At 34.8% G+C, this 14,179-nt stretch overlaps 2 protein-coding genes across 3 annotated transcripts in view; one reads left to right on the forward strand and one right to left on the reverse strand.

Moving 5' to 3' along the window:
- Positions 1-11,752, reverse strand: part of Nost (Nostrin) — a 58,159-nt gene extending 46,407 nt beyond the window's left edge. The window contains exon 1 of one of the 2 annotated variants that reach the window (XM_074095418.1): positions 11,474-11,752. Coding sequence is in view for 1 of the 2 variants with exons in the window: in XM_074095410.1 (XP_073951511.1) it covers positions 6,296-6,315 (20 nt within the window). In the remaining variant the exon portion in view is untranslated. Of the gene's footprint in view, positions 1-6,295; positions 6,398-11,473 lie in introns of those variants that run through there. The other variant, XM_074095410.1, reaches the window with a different exon arrangement.
- A 1,024-nt stretch (positions 11,753-12,776) lies between these two features.
- Positions 12,777-14,179, forward strand: part of LOC141433379 (uncharacterized) — a 33,290-nt gene continuing 31,887 nt past the window's right edge. Inside the window, exons 1-3 of the mRNA XM_074095399.1 lie at positions 12,777-13,150; positions 13,494-13,645; positions 13,847-14,033. Of these exons, the coding sequence (XP_073951500.1) occupies positions 12,823-13,150; positions 13,494-13,645; positions 13,847-14,033 (667 nt within the window). The 5' untranslated portion in view covers positions 12,777-12,822. The remainder of the gene's footprint in view (positions 13,151-13,493; positions 13,646-13,846; positions 14,034-14,179) is intronic.

The following is a 14,179-nucleotide window of genomic DNA, read 5'->3' on the forward strand; positions in this document are numbered from 1 at the left end:
AAGTACGAGTGAAGTGAAATCAACAGCATTTACTTGAAATAAACGATCACGATGTCATTACTACTCGCTAATCGCGATTTTTCTATGTTTTATAGTTTTGTATTTGCATAAATAAGTGCAAATAGAACTTAATTAGTAGGTATTCAATTAAAAAACCAATTTCCAAAATAAATATATGCAAAACTTATCAGATCGAAAATAAGTTCACCTACACTGTACTAACTTCGAGACGTGTATTTCTTTCACGAAAGGATAGTCAAAGCACGTACTTGTGCTGTGCATGTGTAAAATTTTCACTCTAGATATTGATACTTAACTTAATCAGGGCAATTAACTGTTGTTAATTGTGTTGGATGCAGCCTGCAGGGCTACTACGAAACTCGAAACTCGAAGTTCGTGTCGTGCGGTCCCTCCCGCTCTCGTATTAAATAGTATAAGTGTCAGAGGGACCGCACAACACGAACTTCGAGTTTCGAGTTTCGTAGTAGCCCTACTGACTCTTCTGTAAGTATGTAGTATGTAACGTCTGAGACAGTAAAAAAACCATCATGTTGAAGCGATTTATTAGCCTCAAAATGGGGGGTAAATTTCCTACTGTTTGACGTAACCAATAGAGACTGATGAAATTTTGCTGTCGCCTTTATTGCTAATCACATTAAATTCAAAATAGCACCTAGCTGGGATAGTGACAGCACTCGTGCGTCTACCTTAGGTTAAAGGTGCTAATAAAAAACAAAAACCGGCCAAGAGCGTGTCGGACACGCCTGAAATAGATAGGGTTCCGTAGCCATTACGAAAAAATCAAGTAATATTATTCTAGGGATTTCGTATTTTGTACGGAATATTCCAAGTTTAAGTATATTTTATACCTTAGGCTGTTATTTACCCTTAAACTACTAATAATTCTCAAGAAAACTTAACCGTTATAGTTTTTTTTGTAAGTTTGATATACTACTACCATCCTGATTTTTTTTAAATTTTCCAACCCACCGGTTTAGATTTTAGAGGGGGGACGCTCAATTTTAATGAACATTTGCACTTTAAAGTTGAATATTTTGCAAACAAATCACTGAATCGAAAAATCGGTTTATCAACCCCCTAATGGTAAAAGACCTGTCCAACGATATCCCACACTACAAGATTGGATGAGAAAAAAAAATCATACGTCTATGGGAGGTTAGCTAATATATATTTTTTTAATTTTTTATTGTACCTTTTTGTTGGCATAGTTTATATATATATTCGTGCAAAATTACAGCTTTCTAGTATTGATAGTTTCTGAGCAAAGCCGCGGACGGACAGACAGACAGACAGACAGACATGGCGAACCTATAAGGGTTCCGTTTTTGTCATTTTGGCTATGGAACCCTAAAAAGGTATATCGGGTGTGGCCTGTAATACGAGCAAAAAAATAAACATAGATCCTCCTCGTCAAACTGAACAACATTAGTTCAGCGTCTTTTAGAAATAATGGAGTCTTTGTATGTTCCTTTTTTTAATGTACGTCATCAATACAACTGACGTCGCCTGTCACGCTACAAACATCAAGCATTTTGCTTTACATTTCTTCTTTGAATATCTAAACTTAAAAGTGTAATAAAAACTAAAAAATATTTAACTATTTAATTTTTTTCACCACACTAGCTTGAAAAAGATTTCTTTATCCTTCGAAATCTGAGTGGAAAGTCGCTTTTTATCCTCTTGGCTGGAAAGAGTTTTTGAAATTAGAACGTTATCGTGAACGGGTGCCACAAAGAGTCTTTGAAATGAGGGCTATCGTTTTTTGTCTCACTAGATGGCGCACTGTTGCGTGAGGTTTTTAAGTATGGCTTTCAAAGGCTGTTATTACGGGCGTGAAAACAAAGTTTAGATTAAAATCATATTTAATATATACACCTTAAAAGCGTACCATAAAAATATAGAGCATAAAATAAATAAATATCACGGGACAATTCACACCAATTGGCCTAGTCCCAAAGTAAGCTTAGCAAAGCTTGTGTTATGGGTACTAAGCAACGGATAAATATAATTATATAGATATAGATACATACTTAAATACATATTAAACACCCAAGACCCGAGAACAAACATTCGTATTTTTCATACAAATATCTGCCCCGACACGGGAATCGAACCCGGGACCTCAAGCTTCGTAGTCAGGTTCTCTAACCACTAGGCCATCTGGTCCACATGCTAGACTAGCGCCTCTAGTGGCGAATTCATACGCGATAGCCCTCATTAGAACGTTATCGTGAACGGGTGCCCATCTCTATAGTCTAAGGGGTGCCCCAAGGGTGCCCCCTTGAAAGTACATATCGACGGCTTACTTTCACAACCTTGTAACTAGCCACATTTATTGCTTTAGAATCATCTTTATGGTAAGTATACGATTGCGTGTTGATTTGTAGAATACAATTCGGGTAGATACGAGGTTGAGGAAGTAAGCGTTGAATATGGACGTGTTCATAAAGAAAGTTCATCATACATTGTTGAAGCAATATTTAAATCTGTTAATTAATCTGTTATTTCATTCTTGTTACTAAACATTTAAGTATTTGGTTCTAATAAAGTTCATTTCAGTTTTTTGAAATTATTCTAAACGCGTCTATAAATTATTACAAAAAAATTACAGAACAAACAAGAAGAGAATAGATATCAAATGATGAAAAGAGTTTCGGAAACACCCGAAAAAAAAGCACAATGACACGTTCTGAAACGTGGTTTGTCATAAATTATTTCATTAATATAAATGCGTCAGTGTTTTCATTCTTGTTGTTATTGTTGTTGTTTATTAATACAAAAAAAAAAGATAATATTTATTTAAATTTTGTTCTATTAGTTACATAAGTTTTTTCGTCTTTAATCACAAAAAATAACGACTAATAGGTAGATAGATATGAGGTCAAATTCAGAACGCACCTACCGGAGGGAAAAAGTTCACACTGTCAATAACTATAATTTTAACTTTAAGTAGGTTTAGCTACTTGCATAATTTAATGTAAAAAGTACTGGCTAACTCACTTATCAACGTTCAACCCAAACCCAGGATCTAGAAAGTTGAACTTTTACTTGGACTTCGAAATTCCCTCTTTTTATGAAGACAAGAACGTGGATGTATGTTGAGATATTTCCATGGGATGAGATGAAAGTTGTTTAGCATCTCGTGCCTTTGTAACCCTCGACTACGCTCAGGATTCTTCTTTTGAACCACGAGCGAAGCGAGTTCAATCCTATAATCCTTCGCTTCCTCGGCTTTCAACATAAGCACTCGTGCCAAACAGTTACTTTCCAGCCTTGCATAACAAATAACTATTAATAGAAATCGCTGAACTAATGTTGTTCAGTTTGATGAGTATGATCTATGTTTTAATTATTTGCTCATATTACAGGCCACACCCGGTATGGCAAAATATCAGATAAACGTGTCCCTTTGTTGTGTTTAAATAATTTTATCTATTGGATTATCTTGGTTCATTCATTGCAACATTTAGTCAATATCACTTTCTTCCAGTGGTTCTGTCTCCGTAGAAATAATTATGATTTGAGCCAGACATCCATCTCAGTCAGCTCCATGCTCCATTTCGCTTCGGTTATGCGATCACGGATGAGTGCATCAACAAATGGAACGAGATATTTTCATCTTTTCTATTTAGACTCTTAGGGTCTGTTTCACCATCTATTGATTAGTGTTAACTGGTGGTGGTTAACTAATCAAAGGATGGTGAAACAGCCCCTTAATTTTTAATTTAAACTAACATCTACCAGTGTTTTTGTCTGGATGCAGTTGGGTTGTCGTTATTGCACGAAACTGTTATTTTCCGGGATAAAAATACCCTGTATATCTCTAGCTCACGGTCTACTGTTGAATTATTTTTCTTTAATAGTAGATACATTACTGCCGAGGCCGGGAAAAAGAAATTCGTGGATGAGGATAAGCAGTCTGATGGACGAAGCGTACCGACTCGTAGCTGCAGGGCTACTACGAAACTCGAAGTTCGTATCATACCGTCTCTCTAGCTCTCGTATTAAATAGTATAATAAAGTATCAGAGGGACCACACGACACCAACTTCGAGTTTCTAGTTTCGTAGTAGCCCTGCTGAGTCCGTCAGTAAATACGAATCCACGAATTGCCATTTCCGCTGAGGCAAAATATTAAATTAAATGCTTTAAAAAGTTGCCCTTATAATTCCCGCGATAAATGTTTAATTTTATTTTTTTAAGTACACGGCACGACTCTTAATGCCATTTCATTAGAAATAATAATGTGATTAAATAAATTGTATTATATCAATAAAAAAATATAAAGTTAAATGCAAATGAAGCTTTGTATCACTAAATTACGATTTAAAGTGCTACTACTGAACGCTTTTTAGTTAATTCAGGCATTTTCTTTTGTTACCAGTTTTTTGGTTTCATTGAGCTTGAACTCGGAACTATTAAAAATCATGTCTAAACCATCGCTACAAAATCTGCTTCCAAATAAAAAAAACGAACACATACACACAGAGAGGAGAGAGAGAGAGAGAGAGAGAGACACATATAGCGGTCAAACTTATAACACCCTTCTTTTTGCATCGGGGGTAAAGAACAGTGATACTATAGAGAGAAACATTTATTCGATACACATAAAAATACATTAGATGGAAAAAAAATAACATCGAATAGTATAAAGTGGACCCCACTCAGCATAATGTTACGGTAAGCCGCAACGCTGTTTTTCAGTGGGACCCATTTAAAAACTAAAACATATAAAAACATACAACACACTATGACGATACGAAATCTGGAAGGAATCTGATCGTCATGCTGTTTAGATTGACTTAACGCAGTCAAAACGTGTATTTAAAAATTAAAATCTGTATCGTAATGGAATTTCATACAATGTGATTTTTTTTAAATTTGTGGCAGTCTATAAGAAAGAATTTGGTTTATTATGTTTGCGACAGTTAGGCGGACATTTCCAAGCATATTGGAGAAAACCATTTTTTCAAGTACTTAGGTGTATACGTATGTGTCACAACACGTTTAATTTTAAGTGAAGGATGATTTTCTTCTTTTCGCGTCTTTCCAATGGCAGGCACAACCTATTTTATTTTAGATGTAACTAACTGTAGCTCGCGACTCCGTCCACGTAGAAATATGAATGAAAAATAGTTTGTCCTATTCTCAGACCTACCGAATATATACAAATTTCATAAAAATCGGTCAAGCCGTTTCAGAGGAGTTTGGTTACAAACACTGTGAACTGTGACACAAGTACTTTACATATTAGAAAGAAGAGGATAGAATGAATCTTGTATGTTTTAATACCTATTAATTCGTGATAAACTCCTCCGTTTTTTAATCGGTTAGAAAATAGGAAAGTTGGAAAAATGTAAAAAATCATCACTCATATTAAACTACATCATACCCTCCGTCCCGAAAGATAACAGTCATTGGAACTTTTAAACTGTCATAGTTCTTATTTTATTACCTACTGACTTGAAAATTCGATGCAAACCAAAACTAAATATGAATTTCAAAACGTCACCAGGACAGGTCTAAGCGTTACCCTTTTTTTCACATAGTTGGACAAAACAAAAAAGGTTCGTTAGGGTCAATGAAATTTGTACAAGTGTTCTGCTGCTAGTGGCTGCAAGACGTTACATATTTACAAGAGTAGGTTTATTGAAGGTACCTACAAAGGTTATTGGAATTAATGTACCTAAACTGACTTCATTTTCCAGGACGGGTCGATATTGGGCGTTGAGTATTTTACTTATTAAGTATGATTTATCGGAAGATTTGTTAAACGCGTTGCTCGGATTTGGTACAAAACCCCAACAAAAGTGGATCGGATACCAATGAAAAAACTACGATCGTATTGTTATTAATAGTATAGAATGTACAGATCTAATAATGAACGAATGTCGAACATTTCACTACAGTGCAGCTATTTCTTGATAGCAGATAACATCTTTCATTTACTCTTGCTAATGCGTGGATAAAAGCTGTGGTATTTTTGCCGTAAGATTTAAATACGTTTAGTGACCCACGCGGCGCCTTCGCTCGTGTGATCCGAGTAGCATAAATACCCAGACGAATTCAATTTAGAAGAAGTCTGAAGTGCAATAAGTATAATATATTGATGTTGTGTGTTTGCATGTGCAGTAACCAAAGTTTATAGAAACTAAACGTTAAGCGATAAGCTATATAATGTTGTGCAATACAATACAAGAGGAGATAGTAAATGATCGAGATTTATAAAACAATGTTTCTCGAAATATCAATATGGTATATGGTAAGTTTCTTACCTTTTCAGCTGGTTAGGCATCGATTTCAAATTTAATTCAAACACCACTCTCAAAATTGTGTCCTGTGAGGTAAGTACTTGTCAAAACTACAAAGACGAACTTTCGTATCCGATTCTTCTTATGTTATCTATAAGGAGATGGTGTTATCATGACAGATCGGGAACCTCTTAACGTTATCAGATGCCTTATCTAGGAATAACACGTCAATCATGCAGACGTGCGATTTATCTCGTTCTGTTCTGATAATCACACTTCTTTCAGCACCTTGCGGTGTCAGTTAGATACAGCAAGACGTCGTATACATTATATATATGGTAATAAAATAATATCTAAAGCCAAGTTTTGACTTGCAATAAAATCGTGCAAGTTGCATTAGGTACATTGCGAGGCCGTAAAGCCAACAAGTTTGTAGTCGTCAATCGAGTGCCGCAATGTAATACAACTTGTACGATTTTTCTTGCAAGTCTAAACTTGGCTTAAAACACAACTGAACTTATCCAGTGAATGTGAAACCGAAATAATCTTCATTATGTTAACGTTTCACTGTTTGCAAAACGTGATATTACATCAATCGCTTTTAAGGTAATTGATGTGAACTAAGGATAATAGCAGAGGAGCAGCAGGCAATATGACTCTGGCGATGACGTCGCCTATTAGCCCATTAGTAGGAAAACCATACAGAATTTAAATATTTAAGGCTAAATATATAAAATGATGAATCGGGCCGTTCCGCACATCCAAGTGAACAGCTTATTGTGAACAATTGTAGTTCTCTTCTGATTTATGATTCAAGATGACGTACACATACATTATGAGGGAAGAGCTTTTGTCTGACGGTTCCTTTTTTCAAAAGCATTTTATTTGTCGTGCGAGCTCATCCACTTAACTTTGTATTGTAGGTGTACTACTATAAACAGTTTATTTTAACACTTTGTTTTATTAGGGTGATATCATGAGGCCAACCTCTCTTTTTTAATTAAGGTTTAGTTTTAGTTATTTTAATTTAATAGTAGTTTTCGTCTTGTAATAAATGAATCCAGTTTCATTACTTAGTTTTGTAAGTATATTTATGTATACATTTTTCGACGTATAAGTCGATATTTTTTATTTTTGTCATTTAAAACTCTGCTTGTTAACTTTCAAATCATTAAATTGCCCGGGCATTATACATACGAGTAATGTCTATCACCTATTGGGCAGAGTAATAAAAATACATATGTGCTTCATTACTAATGTTTATATTTTAGACAGCAAATTTCTTCGTTTTATAGATGCATTTACCTATATCATTAAATATCTATCAAAATCTGTCAAGTAAGTTATCTATAATGGTGGAATTGGGTCTATAGGTATTGGAATCCATAATATATTTTTTCCTAATATTAAATATCTTAATGCTTATTTGTACTAATTTCGTAAGTACTAATTATCATATGTCCCAATAGTCATTTGTCCTAATATTGGTGCACATAATCACTTTTGTACTAAACTGGTTTGAATTTGTTTTTTTTAATTGAGAGATCTTTCTCAAGAAAATTATAGTTGTTGCCATTCATTTTTGCCCTAGCATTATACACTAAAAAATGGGTCACTTTTCTGACTGCTGTTCGTTTTTATAGGGGTCGCAATTCTAACCTAGCCTACTTTTCTAGCTGCGATTCGTTTCTGCTGGGGTCGCAGTTCTAACCTAACCTAACCTACTTTTCAGGCTGCGGTTCGTTTCTGTGGGAGTTCTAACCTAACCTATTTTTCTGGCTGCGGTTTGTTTCTGTAGGAGTTGCAGTTCTGACCTAACCTAACTTAGGTACTTTCTGGTATCGGTTCATCACTGTTGGGGTCTCAGTTCTAACCTAATCTTCTTTTCTGGCTCGCAAGTCGCTGTTTGCCAACAAGTGCTCTGTTATTATGGCAACGCTCGCTGCGCTCATCGTCGCACCTAACTTTCCGGTTAAGACTTCACTGGCCAAAAATCAGTTGTAATCAAATTGCCCAACGATCATGTAGCAATATTTATATTCACCGCGGCTTATATTCTATTAAATTTGTTCTAACATGATTCAAATGACAGATGCCAAACTGACAGAACCAGTCCCCCCTACTGTTACGCAAACTATCGATACTTTTGCATGTAGGTACCTACCTAGTGCTAAAAGTGACAATAGCATTATTTGTTGGTTTAAACGTTACTCTATCGAACTAAAAGTCTTATTTGAATTTTAAAACAAAATTTATTCAACACTTGGAGTGTCACTTTCCGACTCGGACGAACAATCTTGCAAATTAATAATAAGTTCGTTTATTTTACCGCTTTTATTTTTACCGATAACCCTCAACTCTAGCAATTGCGGCCTATTGATACAACATTGTAAGGGCGTTCATTAAAGAAAGCAAGTTAATATAATAAACACAGTGCCTACGCAGTAGCTTAACAATTTGTTAGCAAATTTCAGTTCAAATATTAGAACAATCAGCAGTTTTAATGTGATTTAATTTTTTCAAGCATAATATCTCTGTTGGAAAAAATAAAAAATTAGTTACCGCCTCACAAAGTTACATAATCATCATGTGTCATTTGAATCATCTTAGAACAAATAGAATATAATAGTACATTTTGGCTTTCGGGCGGTAAGTATAAGGAATGTAGAACGAATGAGACTCCATTAGAATTCATCCATCCATCATATCGTAGGTAGGTATATAGTTCGAAAATATATGGTAACTTACTTGCTTAGTAAAATGTAAAAATTTACTAAGCAAGTAGTGTCTGTAGTCTAATGGATGTATGAATTCATAAGTATTAAAGTTCGCGCGTTTGCAAATATAAATGACGGATTATAATTAAATAAAAATATAAAATTTTAATTAGCTTTAAATCAGTAACTTCAAATTATTAATTAAGTGTTGAAGCAAAATAAAGTAACTAAAAAAATCTGTATAAACGAAATTGAAGGCAAAATTTATAATTACAGTTGTGGTAAAAATACCATTACAGCCCTAGAGATCTAATATGAGAGAAAAGAAAAGGCCCGTTGGTTTTACCTATGGTATTTCAATTTGCAACAAAGTCATGCAGCCTGCTTATTTTGACGCTATTGGCGTGCGAGCGTGATGAAAATGAAATTGTAGACTAGTCAAAAATAAAATTGTAAAAAGCAGGCTGCATGACTAACAAATTATAGCTGTAATATAATAGCTTACAAAATAAATCAGAGCTGTAATATACTTAACACCTACCTAACTCTATTCATATTTCAAATTGAACTACATTTTTAACCACTTTCGAATGGCATTTTCATAATTTATGGTTTTAAGCATCGACTCCTTAGGAAGATAAAATAATTTTCAATAATTATTAGACGAATACATATTGCATAATCATAATAATACGTTTATGTTAGGTTTATGTTAAGTATAAGTTGTGTAATACGGTATAAACTTTTCACTAAAGTAGGTATGTATCCATGTAGTTCTCTCTTCAATTTGACTCTCGCAAACTACGTATATACCTAACCAATAACGTCAAAATGGTAAGTGAAAACAGTGGAACTATAAAATGTTATCATAAAAAATACAGCCAGAAAATTAAGAACGTTCGATAAAACATAATATAGTAAGGTTCTACATACTTAGGTATTTGGATAGGTTTTTGGAAATATCCCATTCTTGTAAAACTTTAAAAATCAGTTTGATAGATAAGCCCGAATAATGTAACTAATGGGGAATGGATGAAAATTTTAAAAACGCTTGAAACTTTTTTTATCGATAAGAGTAACCTTTCTAATTAACAGAAAAAATATCAGATTTTTAAGTAAGTAGCATCGATTAATCATTTAAAAAATGAAAGAGTTTTCTTTACCGCCAAATACGGTATTTGACAACTCCTGATTTTGCCATATCTTAATATTATTATGAAAATATAGATAAACAGATAGTGTTTAGCGAAGAGAAAATCGGTTGAAAATTGGATTTATAGTGATTTTTTGAAAAGTCTATATACCTGTCTCTTTCTCAAACGCTTTTATCTATGCAGCAAGTATGGCGGTACTGGCGTGTGACGTCACATGCCAGTATGTCTTTCTCTGTCTAATCTTGAATTTCAAACCTTTATAACTTTGTTATTTGTAAAGGTAGCTTAAAAATGGTTTTTCTATTCGATACCAGGCATTGTGTAGTTTTAATTTATAAAACATATACAAAATAGTCAAATACCGTATTACGACATTGTTCCATAGTCTAGAATAAAACACATTAAAAATAATTTATGTGTCTTTGACTCTTTGACTCGATTGTTTTTACAGGTGACACTCTTTACCGGCTTGGATAAAACCGACATGGAAATACCGACCCTGAATTACATCTACTCACGTCAGTGCACTCACCTGTCAAAACAATCGAGTCAAAGACACATAAATCCTTTTTTAATGTCTTTTATTCTGGTCTGGTCTGGACTAGGTATGGAACAACCCGTAACCGACCGGACTGTCGTAATTTGGCGGAAAAGAAAACTCTTTCATTTTTTAAAATTAATTGATGCTGCTTAATCTGATATTTTTTTCTGTTAATTACAAAGGTTATTCCTATTGCTAAAAATTTTTCTAGCGTTTCTAAATTTTTCAGACATTCCCCATTGTCTGACCCACCTGCCCGTCACTCAAACTTCACCTGACTAATTGTTTGTGCTGATAATTAAATGACGCGCGCGTCCTCTAAATGAAACTAGTAATGCGACATAAAAAATATGCAAAACTGTCTGTTGCTTGATGTTCAGACACATCTACAAGTAGGCACATGTCATAGTATTACGTAAACCAAAGATATTTGTTTAACGTAAACAAATAGCCCAAATTCATTTGTTCCTGACTATTGATAGTTTATGTCATATCTTGGAAATACCATTTTCAAGTCACCCACCCATCAGAACTTTACGTAGTAGAATAGTATCCCATATTATATTTTCCCACCTTTATTTTTGAATGTGCTTAAAGTAACTTCAACACAAAATATTGATGATCTTCTCATTCCACAAAATTACAAATTATAATAAAAAATATATTGTTTTATTTAGCTACATAAGTATGTATTCACTATTCTGTTTTCATTACCTAGCATTTAATTTGATACGTTGACAGAACAAATGGTACTGCATCGAGAAAAAATAACAAATAGGTAGTCACTCACCGTTGCAGGCGGGGTTACGACTAGTATAAATCCGTCAACTGCCACTCACAACTTGATCACAAAAGTACTACTAAACAGTTTATTTTTTATTTCACTGTATTTTCTCGAAAGGAAAACGAATGAAGTAGGTGCCGTATGTATATACGGTCGTATCGTATGTATGACCTTTAAGCGGACACGCATGCGTGTGCCTCGCCGCTGGTCTGAGGTGCAACTGAAGACTGAACTGAGCCTGAGCCCAGAGTCGAGCCGGAGCGGCGGGTGAATGCCGGCCTGCGCTCGCGCCGCGCCGCGCTCGCCGGCGGTTCCGCGGTGTAAGCAGGCTGCCTGCGCTGGCGCATGGGACCCGCCTGACCGATTTGCTTCGCCTGCTGCCACCTAAACTTACCGTCAGTCAGTCACTATATCCATTGCATAACTTTTAACCTAGTGAGACTTACTGTCTCGGATTTTTACATACCTCTAGGTACTGTATCTTACCTACATAAAGATCTTGCATTTTCAAACATACATAATTATAGTTATGTAGCAAAATACACTACTAAGCATTCTCACATAAATTAGTATTAGTAAATTAAAGCAAATTTTCTATGAACTTACAAACGTTAACCTTACTTTCGTTCGTTGTTTTACCTAATTCCATATGCGAAGGTTACATGAAACTAGGTACAATACGATATTGTGATCTACGAGTACCTGCTGATAAGTATTTACCAAACACAGAATTCGATTGTTGCGAGCCCGCGGGAACCAGGTTCTTATAAAATTTTCCGGATAAAACTATTATCTTATGTCCTTATCACGTCTCAAACTAACTCTATACAAAATTTCAATCAGTTAACTTTAAGCGTAACAAGAAACATATTCACTTTCGCATTTACTTTAGGATTTTGATATGTACTTACTGATCCGATCTTGTAGCCTATATTAGCGCACAATAGCGCTATACATACAGCAAAGTATGTATTTAAAAAATGTATGATTGATTAAAATCTATTAGTACAGTCAGCATCAAAAGTAGCGGCTCACTTTTTTTCTCGGTCGTTTTAACACATATGTCAAATTTGTATGGTGTTAAGTACGTTGCTGTAAAACAACAAAGAACAAAAGTATGCAGCTACTTTTGATGCTGACGTACACACGTATCATATTGACGAATCATAGAATTCATTATACTGGTAGTCTTCGCCATTTAGTCACCAGCGTCAAAATAAAAAAAAAACAATGTCGAGTTTCCGTCAATCACGTGTCAATAATTTTGATGTTGTCGTGTGAAGTCAATGTGAAGTGCTGGTCGCCGATACCGGGAACACATAACATATTTCAGAAATTTAAATATATCGCATAAAATGGAGGATAAATTACCTTCCTACAAATTAAAAAACGAAGACTTAAGAAAAAAAACCGCTACCAAGCATACTCCCAAAGAAGCTATGAAGAAAGCTAAGGGGGATTGCGAGGTTTCGGAGAGTACTTCCCATACGAAGTTCTTTAAAAAGGATAGATATGAAGACTTGTACTCGAGAATTACTAGAGATCAATATTTTGGTAAAGAAGAATCTATAACAGGATCATCTGATAGCTTCCACTGTGTCCATGGTCCTGAAGGAAAACAGTATTCAGAGAAAGGGAAGTTAAAAAGAAATATTTTGAAAGAATTGGATCCTCACCCCGTTGGTAATATATTATAGCTACCTATTTTATATTACAATCGATGTCACTTTACTTATGGAAAGTAAATTTGACATCGTCCTTAAGGCAAGTAGGTGTCCAGACCATTTATTGTAGATGCATATGGTACTTAGATATCGCTTTCCCTCGCCCACATACCTTATAAATCAAGTGTCACTATGTTGTGATTTCTCTTGCTTTACATTACAACTTTATGTTGACCTGCAAAACTATTGTTGCGAATAAGGTGGTAATAATATTTTAAAATGCAATTAATTGTTTATGATAGCACAATATGCTCAATGCGGCTACGCCTGTTAAAGTCCTCTAAATATCGTGTTTCATTCAGATTGCGAGTGGAACGACGGATGCCCCCCTGCGTATGACTGGGAGATGGCGCAAAAGCTAGAGTTTCTGGTCACAGACGTCTTGGCTCTACAACAGCTCGATCGCTTGAACGCACATCTGAAAGATTATGCGAGGACTTCTTCGGAAGGATACGTATCCTTGGAAATTACAATAAAAGTCCAACCTCATTATTTCTTACATTATAAAGTGAAACTTAATAGTTTGTTTCATGAATGTTGCTGCACGAGTTGGTGAGATAAAAAAGGGCATTTTAAAGTTTAAGTAATTTGAATCTGCTTTAGGAACCAAATAAATAATAAATTCACTTAACTTTTTCACATTACGTATATCCAGATGATCAATGTACTTGACAGCACCTGCGTTGTCTTGGATTTTTTAGTGGAAACTTATCAAAAAGAGCCGAGTCTTCGCGAGGGCCTTGTATTACTATTGAAGAATACGCAAAAATCAATTATGCTAAATGCAAGTGTCGACATCGTCACCTATTTTGATAACTTGAGAAGGTACATGGGTTTTTTGGGTAAGTATTTATCTGATATCGCTGAGTTCAACCACTTGCATTGCGGATATATTTTCCTCGCATTTTGATATCGAACACTCGTACTATTTACATATTTAACAGAAAAGATGATTTCCAGACGAGATACTTGAGGTTGCTACAACTAT

The sequence above is a fragment of the Choristoneura fumiferana genome, chromosome Z (assembly GCF_025370935.1).
Source record: "Choristoneura fumiferana chromosome Z, NRCan_CFum_1, whole genome shotgun sequence".
Lineage (NCBI taxonomy): Eukaryota > Metazoa > Arthropoda > Insecta > Lepidoptera > Tortricidae > Choristoneura > Choristoneura fumiferana.